General features: G+C 37.4%; 1 protein-coding gene and 1 long non-coding RNA gene across 6 annotated transcripts; both read right to left on the reverse strand.

Moving 5' to 3' along the window:
- Positions 1–2,390: 2,390 nt before the first annotated feature.
- On the reverse strand, positions 2,391–14,993 carry LOC105342403 (U4/U6 small nuclear ribonucleoprotein Prp31-like). Of its 5 annotated transcripts, none has more exons than XM_066066545.1 (18): positions 14,867–14,993; positions 14,711–14,809; positions 14,392–14,500; positions 14,010–14,128; positions 13,898–13,912; positions 13,443–13,784; positions 13,238–13,289; positions 10,800–10,929; positions 10,615–10,712; positions 10,376–10,485; positions 7,758–7,809; positions 7,463–7,580; positions 6,951–7,108; positions 6,467–6,684; positions 5,946–6,018; positions 5,502–5,630; positions 4,298–4,396; positions 2,391–2,749 (listed from the first exon to the last, which is right to left on the reverse strand). In XM_066066545.1, exons 8-18 carry the CDS (start codon positions 10,885–10,887, stop codon positions 2,639–2,641), a joined length of 1,254 nt encoding a protein of 417 aa, XP_065922617.1. In that variant the 5' UTR covers positions 10,888–10,929; positions 13,238–13,289; positions 13,443–13,784; positions 13,898–13,912; positions 14,010–14,128; positions 14,392–14,500; positions 14,711–14,809; positions 14,867–14,993; the 3' UTR covers positions 2,391–2,638. The 5 variants fall into 5 exon arrangements, with proteins under 5 accessions (XP_065922617.1, XP_065922615.1, XP_065922616.1 ...); XM_066066543.1 differs by having other exon boundaries at positions 13,443–13,560; positions 13,682–13,784; positions 14,010–14,500; XM_066066544.1 differs by having other exon boundaries at positions 13,443–13,582; positions 13,682–13,784; positions 14,010–14,500.
- Positions 14,994–16,342: 1,349 nt separating this feature from the next.
- LOC136270095 (uncharacterized) lies at positions 16,343–18,677 on the reverse strand. The gene is made up of 2 exons (XR_010707781.1): positions 18,186–18,677; positions 16,343–16,678 (listed from the first exon to the last, which is right to left on the reverse strand). It is a non-coding gene; the product is annotated as an uncharacterized lncRNA (long non-coding RNA).
- Between the last annotated feature and the right edge of the window lie 1,021 nt (positions 18,678–19,698).

A 19,698-nucleotide genomic window follows, 5' to 3' on the forward strand; every position in this document is an offset into this window, starting at 1 on the left:
TCTAGGCCAAGTTATAATAAGAAAAAATGGTGCATACAATTTAATTGTATTTAATTTCATCGAAATGAAATGATCGCCAGAATAAAAAATGGGTCCATGTAACAACAATCACAACGGCCTTCTCAGAATGTATGGATGCCGTTTGATTTATGTCCTTACTTATTTCAAATATTTTATATCATTAATTAATATATTACTTATTATATTATTTATTTATTGCATATTTAGAAATGTAGCATATTCTAAATAGCGATATACCGTATATATCTATACCCTGTATAAGGCAAAAGTTACGGCATGAGCGATTTGACGTTATCATCAAGAGTAGTGCATAAAGGCTATTGCGGACTGAAAAAAATGTGTTAATTACCTTAATCAAAAATGTATTACATGTGAAATGTTTCATTTTGACATCTCTAAAAATGGCTGACAACCGTAAATGATCAAATGGGCCCGCATGTCAGAAATATCGATATTTTAGTGCACCCGTGAAAAAGTATTAGCTGGTTTCACACAAGTAATGGTGCATAAAATGAACTAGGCTTAATTCTGTTATATTTTGACGCATTCTTAAATTTAACCGTTGCAAATTGTTGACATTTGATTAAAGATTTTTGACATGTAATAAATGGCGTCATAATCGTACTTGATTTCAAACGACGAGGAGTTTCCCGAAAGTGACGGAGTTAGGGTAGTGACGGAGTTAGGGGGCTATGCGATATATAGTCTTTATCTAATCTGGTTTGTCAGTCATTTTGTCCCCTTTGTTTTCCAGACTTTTTTCCTTGAATTGATTTCAAACTCTCTGTGTAGCTTCATATTGATGCCCTACAGATAAAGTATGAATGTTTTTACTTTTAATCAACACATATTTACATACCGGTAATCAATTTTCCACTCCGACTCTTATATAAGATTTTATAGATTCCTCTTGTCCTTGGGATGCTTCATACCAAATAAGATAACAACTGGCCATGTAGTTTTCAAAAAGTTTAAAATGTCAAATAGTGAACGGACGATGCATGACAACGAATATTATAATACTTTCATGTTGAATACTGAAATCCGATTTGTATAGACGCAGTTGATAATCCCTTCTATTATCCTCAGCATTAGCAACACACTTAGGTAACACAACGAATTGTTACATGATCGTAAACTAAGCACGTTCGGTTCACCGTAGAATTCATGTCATTTTAATGAAAAAGCAGTAAATTTTCTCTCAAATGAAGACATTCAGTGTAATAAAATGAATACCTAGTTCCTGTTTGAAAAAAAATTCGCTTCGCATCAGCTGACAATGCTTTTCTCGTTACCCTCCCAAACAGGCATTATTTATATATTATTATACTTTTATGTTAAATACTGAAATCTGATTGGTTGAGACGCAGTTGATAATCCGTCCTATTACCCTCAGCATTAGCAACACACTTGGCAACGGGTAACACTATATAAATAGTGCCTGTTTGGGAGGGTAACAGTTGAAATTGACACCCCGAGAAAACCATTGTCAACCGACGCGAAGCGGAGGTTGACAATGGTTTTCGAGGGGTGTCAATTTCAACTGTTATCCTCCCAAACAGGCACTATTTATTTTGTTATACTGAATGTCTTTTTTAAAATTTTTAAGAAAATTTTACTGCTTTTATATAGGAATAACGTGAATTCTACAGCGAACCGTACGCGCACAATTTTCGCGCATGTAACATTTTTTAATGTTACCCGTTGCCAAGTGCGTTGCTAACGCTGAGGGTAATAGTAAATATTATTAACTGCGTCTTAACCAATCAGATTTCAGTATTTAACATGAAAGTATAACAAAACGAATTGTTACATGCGCGTAAATTATGCACGTAAGGTTCACCATAGAATTCACGTCATTTCTATACAAAAGCAGTAAAATTTCTCTAAAACAAAGACATTGAGTATAATAAAATTAATAGTGCCTGTTTGGAAGGATAACAGTTGAAACTGACACCCCGAATAAAACCATTGTCAACCGACACGAAGGTGACCTTAAAATGTAATGGTATAAAACATTACACATGTTGGTCAAGCATCAAGAACAGTACAGGAGCAGATACCACAAGGTTTTGTATCTTTTATAATCAAAGTAAATACCATTAATTTTAATTTTTGCAACTTTTGTTTTTAGCTTTAGAACATTAATGTACCACATCATATCACAAATTAAACAAACAGAAAAAAGAGAACAAATGTTTTAAATTGATAATAGAGAATATTGCATTTAACTAATTTTACTTTACCAATTTATTTTACTACCAATCTCAAGTGTACATCCTATGAATGGTGAATTATTTTCACTTCGTTAAAAAGCCTTGTAATGAAGACATAGAGGACGGTAATAAAATTACTTGACAATACAAGACGTACATTGTAATGACTTTATTCCACATATTTCAGTTTGGATTAATATAAAACAATATCATAAGATGACATGAGACAATTACATCACAATGATCAACAGTTTTGTAAAACCATGTCAGGTATTCCATAAACATACCGGTAACATATAGATTTGATCTCGCTGAAATAATCAAAAACGTAGAAAGATATACATCAAGGCTTTCTACTGACACACACACAGTAAGCCAACCAGAAAATGGCACTGCCACCGTCACGTGTCTCCCTTCTTGATTTTGTGGAACCCAGATGTACTGGAGAAGTACTTGGCATTGGCGGCTTGTACTTTACGTTCCGCAGCCTGGGGGTTCACGATCTCAAGTCCCTGTCAAATAAGATATATTTGTGAATATACATGTACCATCTCCACATAGTAGAACAAATGTCATGGCCAGACTGAGATCTCGAGCTCTATGAACTAATCACTACATTGTAGGGTATTCTAGGCACTATACAAACTGTGGAGGGTGTACAGTACATGCAACACAAAGGACAGGGGTCTAACATACCTGTAAAGGGGTGCAAAAGCCAAACTAAAGGCTGTTCTATTATACATAACTGAAGAGGTCTAAATATATGCACTGGAAACTGTTCTATTATACAGGGTGTCCCATAATATCTGATACCATTTTCTCTTGGAATAACTTTTGATTAATTTAAATAACAGAAAACCAAAGTCATTTTCGTAACTGTATATGATGTAAATTTTCATTCAACAAATTTTACAAACATTCATAACTTTTCGACAAATTAAGCATTGTTTTAAAAAAACAACAACAAAAAAGAGGTTGCGTCAAAATGACATCCCTTTTTTATCAATGACAACGTCAATTGGAAGAGTAAAATTACTCTGTACCAATCTCATCTTCTTAAATCTTCTACCTATTAAAAGACTCTGTTGCCTGCTGAATTGTTTTTCGATAGGCTAATCTTATTCAATACTAGTAATTCATACACCTATATCTGGCGTCTGTGTTTAAAATACAGTTTTAAAATGGAAGATACCTGCTCTGTTGTCCAATTCATTTATTCAATTCAACCAAAGAAATATGATACAATTTTGTGACATCATAATTCAATGAGAAGCACATTTTTCTCCTAAACTTTTTTATGGGGAAAAATTAAACTATTTCACATTTTATTTGAGTCAAAGTTAACCAGTTTTGGCCATGCAATAATTAATTTACATGCATTTCAAATGGTATCAGATATTCTGGGACACCCTGTACATACCAGTAGGGGTGTAAATGCCACACTGGAGACTGTTCTATTATACATACCTGTAGGGGTGTAAATGCCACACTGGGGACTGTTCTATTATACATACCTGTAGGGGTGTAAATGCCACACTGGAGACTGTTCTATTATACATACCTGTAGGGGTGTAAATGCCGCACTGGGGACTGTTCTATTATACATACCTGTAGGGGTGTAAATGCCACACTGGACGCTGTTCTATTATACATACCTGTAGGGGTGTAAATGCCACACTGGGGACTGTTCTATTATACATACCTGTAGGGGTGTAAATGCCACATTGGGGACTGTTCTATTATACATACCTATAGGGGTGTAAATGCCACACTGGAGACTGTTCTATTATACATACCTGTAGGGGTGTAAATGCCACACTGGAGACTGTTCTATTATACATACCTGTAGGGGTGTAAATGCCACACTGGGGACTGTTCTATTATACATACCTGTAGGGGTGTAAATGCCACACTGAGGACTGTTCTACCTGTAGGGGTGTAAATGCCACACTGGGGACTGTCCTATTATACATACCTGTAGGGGTGTAAATGCCACACTGAGGACTGTTCTACCTGTAGGGGTGTAAATGCCACACTGGGGACTGTTTTATTATACATACCTGTAGGGGTGTAAATGCCACACTGGACGCTGTTCCAGCAATCTGTCGTTTCACTGTTGTACTTCCTCCCCAAACATTGTTCTGTTTCTGAACTTTAGCCTTAACAAAATGGGTATCAGAAATTACAATCATATCTAATAAATGTCATTATAACTATGCTGTAAACAAAATTAAATCACAAGCATTTTATAAATGACCTTACTCTCTCTTATATGGTACATGTACAATAAAGAAAAAAACAAACACAGTACATGTACTAATATTTCAAATTTTTCAAGTAGGTCTTTTTTTTCTTTGAGAACACTGCATGTAAATGCAATTTGCTTTGCTATTTTCTCATAATAAAAACAATGTTTCTGTAAACCACTTTAACACTGTTAATTTGTGAAAGTAAAAAGTTGCGTATAAAACTTGGTTGACAGGAGAACAAAAACAATATTCACGGCGGTAAGGAACAAATCACTGTAACAGTACATGGTAAAAGTAGGCAAAAACGGATCAAATATTGTTTGTTTTGCTAAACATTTATAATATTTATCAATATTAATAAAAAAAAATTGAATCCCTGGCAAAATCATTATGGTATATTTTCAAATGGCTAACTTTCAAGACAAACCAAGTTACATGTAGATTACCACAAAAATTCTGTTTATACAGTTTTGACACAAGTATGGTACTACTGAATCATTCTGTGACATATGTGTACATGTACAGTACTGACACAAGTATGGTACTACTGAATCATTCTGTGACATATGTGTACATGTACAGTACTAACACAAGTATACGATACTACTGAATCATTCTGTGATATATGTGTACATGTACAGTACTGACACAAGTATACAGTACTACTGAATCATTCTGTGATATATGTGTACATGTACAGTACTGACACAAGTATACAATACTACTGAATCATTCTGTGATATATGTGTACATGTACAGTACTGACACAAGTATACGATACTACTGAATCATTCTGTGACATATGTGTATATGTACAGTACTGACACAAGTATACGATACTACTGAATCATTCTGTGACATATGTGTACATGTACAGTACTGACACAAGTATACAGTACTACTGAATCATTCTGTGATACAAGTGTACATATACAGTACTGACACAAGTATATATATGTGTACATGTAGACCTCCATGGTTTCTTCTTGTATTGGCTTTAACTAGCACACCTTACCTGTAGAGTCTTAGAGATTCGGGCCTTGGTTTTGGAGTCCACCACTGGCCCACGGATTTTTCCGGACCGCGATTTGCCTAAAGCTCCGAGAGAAAATCCCAGATCATCTTGATAAGCATCTTCCTCAATCTGTAAACATCAACCCTGGTTTGAACTGATACTACGTTGGCTTAAACTCAATATCAGATTTTGACCAGCAATTATTTCTGCTTACAAAATAATTAGTACATATCTTCTTTTATTACCATTTTGCTAAAGATAAAATGTGATTAATGGGCAATATGTCATAAATCTCTTTTAAACTTAATTATTTATCTCTGAATGCAATATATCAACACAAAAATTAAATAGCAACTATATCTAAACATTTATAGATAGGGCCATCAAATCTTCATTAATTTAACTTAAATGCATCTGATGTAATGCTTAATGTGTTTATTTTACCTCTCCAAAGTTCATTCTGTTGGCCGCTTTTCTAACTTCTGTTAATCCTAATCTTTCTTTCATTTTTCTTGCCCTTAAAAATTAAAAGAGAAGATTAATTAGATTAATGAACACAGAATCCATTTATTATCAAATCGTTGATAAGCCTTCTGTAACTTGCCTTCTAAATCATAAGAGCCCGTTCTCACCATCCTCGATTTTTCCTGCACAGATCTATAAAGGCTGACTTCTATTTCACTACAAACTACGTTCAAACATTTTTCCTGGACTACTCTTTATACATCACTAGAACCTACATGAACCTTCACCTTTTCTAGTTGTTTAATTGATTGCTCCATTGTTTATCACTAGAACCTTCATGTACCTTCACCTTTTCTAGTTGTTTCATTGATTGCTCCATTGTTTATCCCTAGAACCTACATGTACCTTCACCTTTTCTAGTTGTTTCATTGATTGCTCCATTGTTTATCCCTAGAACCTACATGTACCCTCACCGTTTCTATTTTATCCCTATAACCTACCTTCTTCCTCCTCGTTTTTTCCGGGACTGCTCAATAGGGGCTGGCAGTGGTTTGACCGTTTTGACGGGGGGTGGTTCCTGAAGCTTGTCAAGTTTCTGCTCGATCTCTGCCCTTAGGCTGTCACCGATGGCTCCGTCCACGCTCTCGTGGAAGCTGTCCACCCGGGCAGCCAGTGTACACTTGGCAGCCACTAGACGGGCCGCTTTCTTCCTCAGGTCCTGATCATAAAACATGATTTTTTTTATTACTGCATTAACAAGAAAACCAGGTCCAGTAACTGTCCTACTTAATCATTACTAGCTACATATAGAATTTGGTTAAAATTAATACTGTAGTGTTTGAAGAGGCTGAAAAGATAAAATTGTAACAACATCTGACAAATAATGAACACAAAGTAAGCCCTGTAAATACTTTCTATGTTTGCGATAAATTAAACATAAGCAAGTGTCAACTGTAAATTCTTAGAAAATATTAAGGAAGTTACCGGCGGAGTTTTCTGGGCGATTTCACTGTAATACACGTGCCCTGTGTGGGGGAGAATGGCGGCTGTTGAAAATCCAGACAAGGTTCTTTTCTGTGCACCAAGTATTTGAACGTTACAGGCCGGCATTTTGGATAAATTTGTCAGGCCCCCAGCAGTTCCTAACAATATTACATACATTTGTATATATAGAACAATGTTATAGAGTACAGATGAATTAGTCAAATCATCAGCAGTTTTTAAAATAGTTATTACATGTATGAAATATTTATGTGTTAAATTCAACAATACTATGGCTGATATACTGTAGATTATGCTGGTAAATTAACAACCAGCCATGAATCGTTCCATTCCAAATGTTATCAATGATGAATTGTTTCACTCTATAGATCCAAGAATACTGCAAATTATCAATACAAGTTGTTTTGTTCTGTGTGAAGAATGACCCAAGTTTATGGCCACTTATAAGTATTTTATGAACAACACAGGTAGTTTTGCTGAATGTAGTGACTGACCCATGAGTTTGGCGGCTATGGAGGCTCCCACGATGATGGACAGATTGGGGGCGATGAAGGACATACGAGACTCCACATACTCAAAGATCTTAGCCTTGCACTCCGTCAGGTCGACGGCCTGTAACAAACAAACAAACAATAATCCACATAAACAGAATATACTCGTCACTTCATTCAGTCTATTGAATTTGTATGTAATTTTAATGATCGATCAAATTGTTTAATTAAACTCAGTTTTACACAGACTACCTTCAACATACACATGACTTATTTTTTACAGAAACTTAAGGCTTACCATTTTACATGCTTCGTTAACAACAGCCAGTTCCTCGGGGGTCAGCTCTGACCTACAAGATGAAGAAAGTTTTCAACACAGCAGATCTTGTCTAATTTCTATCAGAAAAACAAATTCACAATACAAGAACTGTCTCTGAGGACTATTTCAATTCCTGTCATGTAAATGATGATGTTTTACGGTTACCATATTTAAACAGGCTGACGCTAAATGAAAAATATTTAAAAATAAGTTTGGGTCATGGAAACGAAACACCCTTAATTTAAAACATAATTTTTGCCCCAAATGAGCTCCTTATTTTTGTTTATAAACTACATAAAACATATGTATCTCACTGACCACCATAATAGTGTTTGTGCCCATGTAGGTGGGTGGGGGATGTCTGAGGTACTTACCCCTGTGTAGTGGACGCTGTGACATTGACCACCGTTATGGTGTGTGTGGGTGGGTGGGGGATGTCTGAGTTACTTACCCTTGTGTAGTGGACCCTGTGACACTGACCACCGTTATGGTGTGTGTGTGTGGGTGGGGGATGTCTGAGGTACTTACCCCTGTGTAGTGGACGCTGTGACACTGACCACCATTATGGTGTGTGTGGGTGGGTGGGGGATGTCTGAGGTACTTACCCCTGTGTAGTGGACGCTGTGACATTGACCACCATTATGGTGTGTGTGGGTGGGGGATGTCTGAGGTACTTACCCCTGTGTAGTGGATGCTGTGACACTGACCACCATTATGGTGTGTGTGGGTGGGTGGGGGATGTCTGAGGTACTTACCCCTGTGTAGTGGACGCTGTGACACTGACCACCGTTATGGTGTGTGTGTGTGGGTGGGGGATGTCTGAGGTACTTACCCCTGTGTAGTGGACGCTGTGACACTGACCACCATTATGGTGTGTGTGGGTGGGTGGGGGATGTCTGAGGTACTTACCCCTGTGTAGTGGATGCTGTGACACTGACCACCATTATGGTGTGTGTGGGTGGGGGATGTCTGAGGTACTTACCCCTGTGTAGTGGACGCTGTGACACTGACCACCATTATGGTGTGTGTGGGTGGGTGGGGGATGTCTGAGGTACTTACCCCTGTGTAGTGGACGCTGTGACATTGACCACCATTATGGTGTGTGTGGGTGGGGGATGTCTGAGGTACTTACCCCTGTGTAGTGGATGCTGTGACACTGACCACCATTATGGTGTGTGTGGGTGGGTGGGGGATGTCTGAGGTACTTACCCCTGTGTAGTGGATGCTGTGACACTGACCACCATTATGGTGTGTGTGGGTGGGGGATATCTGAGGTACTTACCCCTGTGTAGTGGACGATGTGACACTGACCACCATTATGGTGTGTGTGGGTGGGTGGGGGATGTCTGAGGTACTTACCCCTGTGTAGTGGACGCTGTGACATTGACCACCGTTATGGTGTGTGTGGGTGGGGGATGTCTGAGGTACTTACCCCTGTGTAGTGGACGCTGTGACACTGACCACCATTATGGTGTGTGTGTGTGTGGGTGGGGGATGTCTGAGGTACTTATCCCTGTGTAGTGGACGCTGTGACACTGACCACCATTATGGTGTGTGTGGGTGGGTGGGGGATGTCTGAGGTACTTATCCCTGTGTAGTGGACGCTGTGACACTGACCACCGTTATGGTGTGTGTGTGTGGGTGGGGGATGTCTGAGGTACTTACCCCTGTGTAGTGGACGCTGTGACACTGACCACCATTATGGTGTGTGTGTGTGGGTGGGGGATGTCTGAGGTACTTACCCCTGTGTAGTGGACGCTGTGACATTGACCACCATTATGGTGTGTGTGTGTGGGTGGGGGATGTCTGAGGTACTTACCCCTGTGTAGTGGACGCTGTGACACTGACCACCATTATGGTGTGTGTGGGTGGGTGGGGGATGTCTGAGGTACTTACCCCTGTGTAGTGGACGCTGTGACATTGACCACCATTATGGTGTGTGTGGGTGGGTGGGGGATGTCTGAGGTACTTACCCCTGTGTAGTGGACGCTGTGACATTGACCACCATTATGGTGTGTGTGTGTGGGTGGGGGATGTCTGAGGTACTTATCCCTGTGTAGTGGACGCTGTGACACTGACCACCATTATGGTGTGTGTGGGTGGGTGGGGGATGTCTGAGGTACTTACCCCTGTGTAGTGGACGCTGTGACACTGACCACCATTATGGTGTATGTGGGTGGGTGGGTGGGGGATGTCTGAGGTACTTACCCCTGTGTAGTGGACGCTGTGACACTGACCACCATTATGGTGTGTGTGTGTGGGTGGGGGATGTCTGAGGTACTTATCCCTGTGTAGTGGACGCTGTGACACTGACCACCATTATGGTGTATGTGGGTGGGTGGGTGGGGGATGTCTGAGGTACTTACCCCTGTGTAGTGGACGCTGTGACACTGACCACCATTATGGTGTGTGTGGGTGGGTGGGGGATGTCTGAGGTACTTACCCCTGTGTAGTGGACGCTGTGACACTGACCACCATTATGGTGTATGTGGGTGGGTGGGGGATGTCTGAGGTACTTACCCCTGTGTAGTGGACGCTGTGACACTGACCACCATTATGGTGTATGTGGGTGGGTGGGGGATGTCTGAGGTACTTACCCCTGTGTAGTGGACGCTGTGACACTGACCACCATTATGGTAGCTGGGGTCAAGATCTCCTGTAAAACTTCATTGCTCTTGGAGATCTCCAGGATGTTGTTGCCAAGTTTCTATCAATATACACACCCTTTTAATGTATGATTAAATGAAGTATAATTGGCAATATTATTACCAGGGATAAATTTACACTAATTAAGCAAGAAGAAATGTGCACAATAGAAATGAAGAGAACCTTTTACATGTACAGTCCTAATGTACTCTAGTGGTGTGGGAACGAGTGATTCCAGTTCAGGGAACCTCTTAGAGTAGTGATCTCTTGTAAACTTGTGAATCACATCTATAAAAACAAAAATAGACATTTAAATGTCAGACCATGTCTGCAAAAGTGATGATTTGTTTTACACAATAACAAGCAGTGTCTCACTTATTTCATTATCGATCTCTACGGTGATGTTGTTTGCTTCCACAATCAGCTGATACTCTGGGTCAGCCTCTACCGGACGCGCCACCATCAAACATCAACAAATTATATCAGTGTATCATTGGAACTTTCTCTGTCAAACATCAACAAATTATATCAGTGTATCATTGAAACTTTCTCTGTCAAACTTCAAAAATTTTTACGTGTAGCTTATATTTTTTAAAATAATTAAATCAACCAAAATCACTGTGACCATTGCTGTAAAAGCAGAATCATTTTTCGCTGATTATTTTTACTTTCGTCAAGATGTAAGTTTGTCAATATAATATTTATCTGTATGCTCAGAAAGACCAATTTCTTACAGAATTAGGCTTCTAGCTTGACTAACATTCAAAACCTCTGATCAATCGACAAATCTGTTTTCTCTGAAGATGCATGTATTGGCTATAGATTAAGAGTAAAGCCTAGATCACATTTAAGCTGATGGTTGGGCAAACAAATTCTCCTCGAATAGTCAGCTGATGAAATATTATTGCTCCACACTGGTATAGGATGACGCGGAGCAGTCAAATTAAGGTATTCGATGTATAAAGACCACATTTTGTACCTAATAAATGATTGGCCCGATATTCTTAATCATGATATCATTCTGAAGGTGTTATCAAATAAAAATTAAATACTCCACAAAAGGAATTTTCAATATTTTGATTATGGTCCAACTAGTCACACCTTGAATTTTGCATTGAAGTCTATGGGCAACGTATGCTTTATTAAGATATTGTAAAAAGTAACTTAAAATTCGTAAAACTCTCTTGGTTAATGCATGCATAAACTTTCTCTTTACTAAAATATGAAATAAAATGAATCATTTACCGCAGATATTTTGACGAAATTAAAATTTTCTTTTCTTCATCAAGAAGAGATAACTCTTTAGATTTGAGACGCAAAATGACAGGCTACTGAAAGGTTGTCAGTCATGTGAATTTGGTTCATTTTACTTTCATTGTTTTCTAGCAATACATATTATACTAGTTTAAAATGATTCAAAATTGTTCAATATCCAATCATTATGCATTGAATACCTTAATTCCAAGGAACATCGATAACTTTAAATAAAAGTTTGAATATTTATTAGTTGGCGAATCACTCCCAGATCATCGAGCGCTGGGCCACAGTTTGATTTTCCCAAACCTTTAATTTCATAAACAAGTCGGCAATTGCTGATATTCACTTGTAACAATGTGGGCATTGCTTCAATTTACTTATAAAAAGGTTTGGAGCATGGCCTTGTTCGCCTGACCACTGCTTATTAAGCAATAGATGGTAGATGTTTAAAGTAATCCGTATACGATCAGCCCTTCGTCAGTAGATTTATCAAAACCGCCTGAGAGACTTGTCGACCCTCTGTTGAGTTTTTATCCTCATTAGGTGTCTGCCAGCCGATATTTAAGAAAAACCCAAATGCCTAAATGTCGAACAACTGACAACATACATAACAAACCCTTGGATACTCTTATTATCAGTAGTCCCTTTTCTAACATGATAATTTTATAATCGTAACACATGTTGAGCATTGCAGTTATCAAAAAGATCCTATAAACAATTGTTTATGTATATAGGATATAAACCTACATCAAACTCTGATCCCCTTGAGACGCTCAAGAATTGTCCAGGGCCTTAGTCAACACAATTTAAAAGAATCACCCGGCTGATAAGTTTCTGAGAGGAAGATTTTTATAGATTTAGTCTATTTGATCATATGTAAAAGTTCGAGCCCCCCCCCCCCCCCCCCCAATTGTGGCCCACCCTACTTCCGGGGGTCATGATTTTAACAATTAAAAATTTACATTACCTGAGGATGATTCCACACAAGTTTCAGCTTTCCTGGCTAATTAGTTCCTGAGAAGAAGTTTTTTGACTCTATAAATTCCTATGTAAAAATTCGAACCCCCCCCCCCCCATTGTGGCCCCGCCCTTCTCCAAGGAATCATAATCATAATTTTTATAACTTTAAATCTACACTACCTGAAGATCCTTCCACAAAAGATTCAGCTTTTCTGGCCAATTGGTTCTTGAGAAGAAGATTTTCGGAATTTTCTCAACAATTTTTAAAAATTCCTAAGTAACTACCCTTAAAATAGGGCGTGGTCCTTAATTTTCATTACTTTGAATCCTCTTTGTCTAAGGGTACTGTGTGCCAAGTTTGGTTGAAATTGGCTTGGTAGTTCTTAAGAAGATGTCGAAAATTTAAAAAGTTTCGGACGGACGGATAGACAGACCGACAGACACACAGACAGACAGACGACAGACAAAATGTGATCAGAAAAACTTACTTGAGCTTTCAGCTCAGGTGAGCTTAAGGCTCTTTTTTTCAAAATAACCTATAAACATCATGCATTTATCTTCAGTTTACATTCTATTTTGAAAGGAAATTTCCTTACCCATTAAGATAGGGATGCAAAACATTGTAAAAGACCTCTGCATCAAGCTCATCTAAAACATATCAAAGTAAATAATCTTTGAACACCTAATGGACGTGTACAAAATCATGTGGCTTAATAGAACACCTAGCATCTTAACTTTAGGTACACTGTTTTTCTTTATGAGACAAAACAAACACATGGCACATTAAACAAGAATAATTACCGTGCATTCTAGAAAATATCTCCTTTAGTATTGTCATCACATTTTTGATTTCCGCCATGGAATTCTGGTATCCTATGACGTCATCATTGTACGCAGCAGAAATAGCTTTGATGATGTGCTTTAGTGAACCAATATGAACACTGATGCATTATAAATCAAATCAAATTCCTGTTAATTATTATGAAAAAATTAACTGCTCTCTCTCCCTAAAGCAACAAAAGAAATACAAACAAACAAACCGTAATGGCAGGAGCGAATTTGTATTCTATCATGGCGGTGACTATGATGAACCATTCGGCCTACCTACGCCCCGGAACGACGTGATACAGACAGCTGAGGTTCCTGTTACACGGACAGACAGACGTACACCAATCACAAACAACATAACAAACGAGCTGTGGTTCGTGTTAAAAAGATATCATCTCAGAGACTTTAAAATGAAGCAAGGTACTTACGATAAATCCACAGGCCTGTAAAATGAGAGTTTAATAAGCTTTCATGCATTTTGTTTGTGTGACATTTCGTATACAATGCACAGGAGCATATGACAGACTGTGGTGAGTTTACCTGTTTGGATCTTTGATTTTGACGTTAGCGAGACAAAGTGCGGGATGGCAAATAACTAGTTGGAGACCAAGACGTTTAGACACCGCACACCAAGGCACTGCCAGGGCCCGAGGTAATGCCTGATACAATAAAACAGAATATATCATGAATGTGAAATGGAAAAGGCAATGAAAAGGCTTGGTAAAACATCTGACACAATGTATAGAATATATCAGGAATATACATTTGAATACTTTAGGCACTGCATTTAAGGGCCCAGGGTAAAAACTGATGCAATATAATATCGTTTACAAAAACCTTAGACCACAACTAATACATCATACAATGATACATCAATACACTATGCAACTCTCCCAGAATATTAAGTCGGTCGATGGAGAACCTTTGGAACCCCTTGGTCGCCTTCCTGCCAGATGTACCCAGTGGCAATGGTACCAAGCACTACATGAGCGAGTCGAAGTTCACGGTACGACGTCAGGCGCTCGTGGCAGCTAAACAGAAAAACCGAGGGGTCAGTATGTAATATAGCCATCAGGTTTACGAGAGATTTTGGAAACTATATAACATTCTATCGTCCGAGCATAATTAACTGTGTGATTTTACATTTAATTGATTTTGTGAAACTTGCTGATTGATGTATGAAAATTAAAAAAAGAATACTAGTATATGAAAATATTTTAAAAAAGAATATCATCGATTACCTTTTGAACTTTTTCCCGCAAAATGTTATCCTGGCTTGAATTCTTTGGTGTCTCTTTTGCAAGAGAGTTCCATTGCTCAAAATACTCTGGCAGTCGTTCCTGGTATAAGTTTTTGTCTCCTGTTGTCCGCCTTAGTTTTAATAGTTGTATACATACCAGTGGTTTGTCGAGAAGAAACCCCATAGTACTAGATATCCCATAATCCTTGAGGTTTACTCCAGCGAGCTTAGCCATTCATTAACTTTTGCTGTGGTCAAGAGCAAATCTGTCTTTAAATTATTTGAATGGCTGTTCGTTCGCCCTAAAACGCGTTCGCCCTTGACGCCGTTCGCCCTAGTTTTCGTTCGCCCTACGTCCGTTCGCCCTTGACGCCGTTCGCACTGGGGGTCCGTTCGCCTTAATTTTATATAGGATTAATTTATTTATATATTTCTGTGTATTCTGGTGAATTTAAACATTTTGAAAGATAGATATATAATTAATGAAAACAATACCACCCTTTCCACTTCTACATAATAATCATCATTTGACTGACGGTGACATTATATTGTTACGAAAACCTGTTAATTGAATTATTTTATTTTTTTAATGTTACTATATTTTATGTTCCTCTGTTTGTATTTTCTGTTTATTTTGTAATTTTTATTCAATTTTACCTCATAATATAACCATATCATAATTATGAAGTTTGAATGAATAATAAATTCACTAAGTATTATTTCCCATTATAGAATAGATATAAACAAAATGCATATGGATTTATAATTTATTCAATAGTTTGAATGAATATCAAACATGCACTACAAATATCTAATGTGTCAAGCACTACAAGATAAACATAAAATAAATACATAAATAATAAATACAACAAGCACTACAGAATACAGATATAACTAGAGCAGAGCTCGTGGCAAAGCCCCGAGTAGGTCTTCCGTTGTTGCTGCGAGTTGAAAATATATGTTACGATTATAATGACTATACTTTCAGTTCTGCTTTTGTTATAAAAATGTGTTGTAATTGAAAGTCTGTATATAAAACGTGTTTTGAAAAAAGAAAGGAAGAAAATATTTTAGGAAAACTATTTGTCGAGCAGAGTTTATGTAATCGTTTCAAACATTGTTTAAAAAATGAGATCATGTTTAATGGCGAGTTAAATTTTCAAAGGGTAGCAAGCATTGTTATAAACATTAAACAGTATGTACTCATGATTCATGTCAGGAATTGTATTTCTTTTTTAAACTGAACTCGCCTACAAAACGCGTAAACTTTTCTCAAAGATAACTTCTATATTAAAATATTTCTAAATTTTAGAAGACTATGTGCAAGTTTAGAATTGCGTGCTGACAAAATTTACAGACCCTAAAACGTACTACTACACCAAAAAAGCGTGCGGCCAACGTGCGAGAAACGTTTCGTGTAAACCTTTTAGAGTTTCATGTAAACCGTTTAGCGTTTCGGGCAAAGCGTGTAAATCGTTTCGAGCAAAGCGTGCGAGAACCGTTTGAAACGTTCATCAGATTTCATTCGGCACTCTCTGACAAGTTAATTGTTTCAAAATGGCGCGCGTGTTTTACATTACTTTAACAAAATTGAACGAATTTTTAACAAACAAAAGAAAGGTATATGTATTAAAAGACGACTAGTTACAGAGTACATGTATATTTAACGTTTTCATGCGATGTTTCAGTACTGAAACAATATTAAAATTCGCTATACATAAAAAATATTAAATACAGTTAGCGAAACATGATTTCTATTGGAACAAACCTAAATCAACTTTAACTTGCACGATCATGTTTTGATAAGCATGTATTTTTATTATCTATTTACATCGATAACTCTTACTGAGACCATTCGGCTGTGTACAAGCAGCACACATAACCTCGGACATCGGGCGAGACCTGCACCTGGCTGAACCTGTCAATCAAACTCTGTGTATTTGTTTTCATTGGATGGTCAGGCGTCTCTCTTTTGTCAAAAGCCAATGGAAAATTAATGAATTCAAGGTAATTGGAATCAGAATTTGATAAAGCACACAATTTAAATGATAGAAAATTTATTAATTATTTGAACAAAATTAAATGTAAACATTGAAAGGAAATAAAAAAATTAATTATTATCGGAATCTATACGCATGGTACTCAATTAAAATAAATTATATTATGATTTTATTATTTTATGTAGTAAAATCACCCTTCCAACTGTTACTCAATTACATAACAATTGATGACCTGGGGCTATAAATGTTCTGAGCTGTGTGCGCTGAAGCGGCACAAGATTCTCGATCGCATGCGGCAATTGAATTAACACAGACTGGCCGAATAAACAAAGGGGTGGGAAAGTGAAACAAAATGTTACACATAAGAAGAAACCACCAAAAATGTTTTTCGACAGATCTTGATATCTTTTCTCAAATTAAAAAAAAATCCAGCGCGAGCACCTGTCAGCGGGGCGGGAGGAGTGGGGGGGGGGGGGGGGAGCAATGAGTTCGCTTCCACAATGAAACTACAGAAGTGATTAATATGTGACCGATAGAATCTAATCTAAAGTTGTTTAAACTCATGTGAATATTTACTAAAATAATCATCGAATGCCTCAATTCAGGGCATTCCTTTATCGTGCTAGCACCTACCGCAAACATGTAACATGGAACTTTGATTATAATTTGATTTGATTTTTAAACTACCTTGTACGCTATCGTATAAATCAATGCTTAATCAACTGTAAAAGTAAAATAACTTTATCTTAAACCAATATAATAGTTGAAAACATAATAAAATAAAGTTGTGTCCGTGCAAAATATGAAACATAAACGCGTCATAAGGTACATGTAGAAGAACACGAACCGACCGCGGATCACTTAACCACTCGCGCCGGATCTTCTCAGCCATGTGCGAGAGATGATCATTATTTAAAGGTTTAATATTTGAGGGGGGTGGGGTGGGGGTGTTGATTTAAAACATTAATTGTACAGTTTTTAAAGTAGTTTACATAAACCAACCAACCATTAGTTTATGTCTAACGATTTTTCCGATATGGAGTAATATCGTTCATTAATATTCATTTACACTCAAATATTTAATTAAATATATACAAGTAGGACAAACCTTTATAACATAAAATTAAAACAGTTCTTGTATATACGGCTATATTAACTCAAACACGTTCATATGCATGCAAGTGTAAGTCGCGGTGTGCGAATCTTGTGTATTAAATAACCGCTTACCGCTAGGTAATGCAGCCGTGGCTGATCTCCTCGGCCGTGGGCGAAGGATAGATTACGTAAAGGTACAACGCACAGAAACGCACAGCTCAGAACCAAGGAAGATTTGAAAAGTTTGCAGTATAATGACCTTACTCTATCAAATAGAAGTTCTTTATTTTAAACTAAAAACCCACAATTGATCTATGTCTATTATTGCTTTAGAGAATGACATTGCTTTTATTAATTAAATGAACTACATGTATTTCTTACTTGACATCCAATCGTTTAATCCACAAAAGATTTTGTGTAATCAAAACTAAAACAATTCTTGAGTTCGCGGCTAAATAAATTCATATATGAGAGACGCAACTCTCGTGTATTAGATAACCACTGACCGCTAGGTAGTCCAGCCGCGACCACGGTGACCGACTTTCTCGGCCGCGGGCGAGGGAGAGCTTACGTAATGGTACACACACAGCTCTGATTCAAGGTAGATTTTGAATGCATGATGTTTATATTAAAAAGGTAATGCATATATTTTTTCATTCCATATTTTGTGTTTTACTAGAAAAGAAAAAGAATGTTTTGTTTTCCAATTCCCGTTTTTAAGGATTGTGCACTATAAGAACTTAACAACGACTTAAACTCCTAAAAAAAAGCATGTATTCTAAAAAAAAAAATTCTTATGAATTAATGCCTCCTGTATAAACCAGCATACTTTCTGCGGTAACTTCATGCCAGTTGTACGCACAAAGTCTTTCGTTAACTAGTCAAATAAAAACAGGTACATGCTAACATGTAAAGCTTTTTACACTCATACTACACAAACCACTTACAAAATAACATTGAAACGACCTTCATGAGATCCCAACAAACAACTTTTCCAGCGACAGCCATATCAAAATCCTAACCGTTTTTGAGTTATTAAGCAAAATTTTTTAGGGGCCATTGGCCCTTAATTTAAGGGGCCAGCCCCTTTTTATTGGTGTCAAATGAAAGCCCTTGTTATTTTGCACAACTTTTATTCTACATGTCTTTACAAAATTTTTTTCGTTCAAAAGATATAAAGGAAAACATGTCTAAATTTTTGCACTTTTTTGAATCCTGTTTTTTGACCCCCTACCTTTTCCTAAATAAAAAACGTAATCTAAAAACATAAACAGATGTGCACAACTACAATGTCTCTGTTATTCAAATTCGTTGGATTCCCATTCCCTGCTATCATAGTCTCGGAGCCTTTGTCTGGAAACAAAAGGCCCTAAAAAAATTTAAAAGGGGAATAACTCTTTAACGGAAAGGGAATTCTACATTTTATGAATTGCTTAAGATAGTGTTTTGTAAAGTACATTAGCCCTGAAAATTTGAGCAAAAACAGTTTAGAAATGAGCAAGATATGAAGCCTCAAAGTTCGCGTCTAGGAAACAAAAAAAAAAAAGAAAGATAAGAATAATCTTAATTTTTTTCCCGCACAATAATAGAAAGGTCTTCCGTTGGAAACGGAAGACCTTAACTATCACACAAAAACAACAATTATAATCACTACATGAAACACATGACACACATAATTAAATACTGTTAGTCATTGTTCAACACACTGTTCAACACTGTTCAGTCAGTCATCACATCATATTAGAAAAGTTCAATCACTCGGTGTTGACGGACGGGCTGTAACACGATGAAATCGCTCGCAGAAAGTGACTGGTGGTCCAAGCTCCTTCCATGTACTCATCCCAGGCTTTCTGGATCCTCTTCTCTAGGGCGGTGTATACGCGGTTAGTCTCCC

This window comes from Magallana gigas, chromosome 7 (genome assembly GCF_963853765.1).
Source record: "Magallana gigas chromosome 7, xbMagGiga1.1, whole genome shotgun sequence".
NCBI classification, from domain to species: Eukaryota; Metazoa; Mollusca; class Bivalvia; order Ostreida; family Ostreidae; genus Magallana; species Magallana gigas.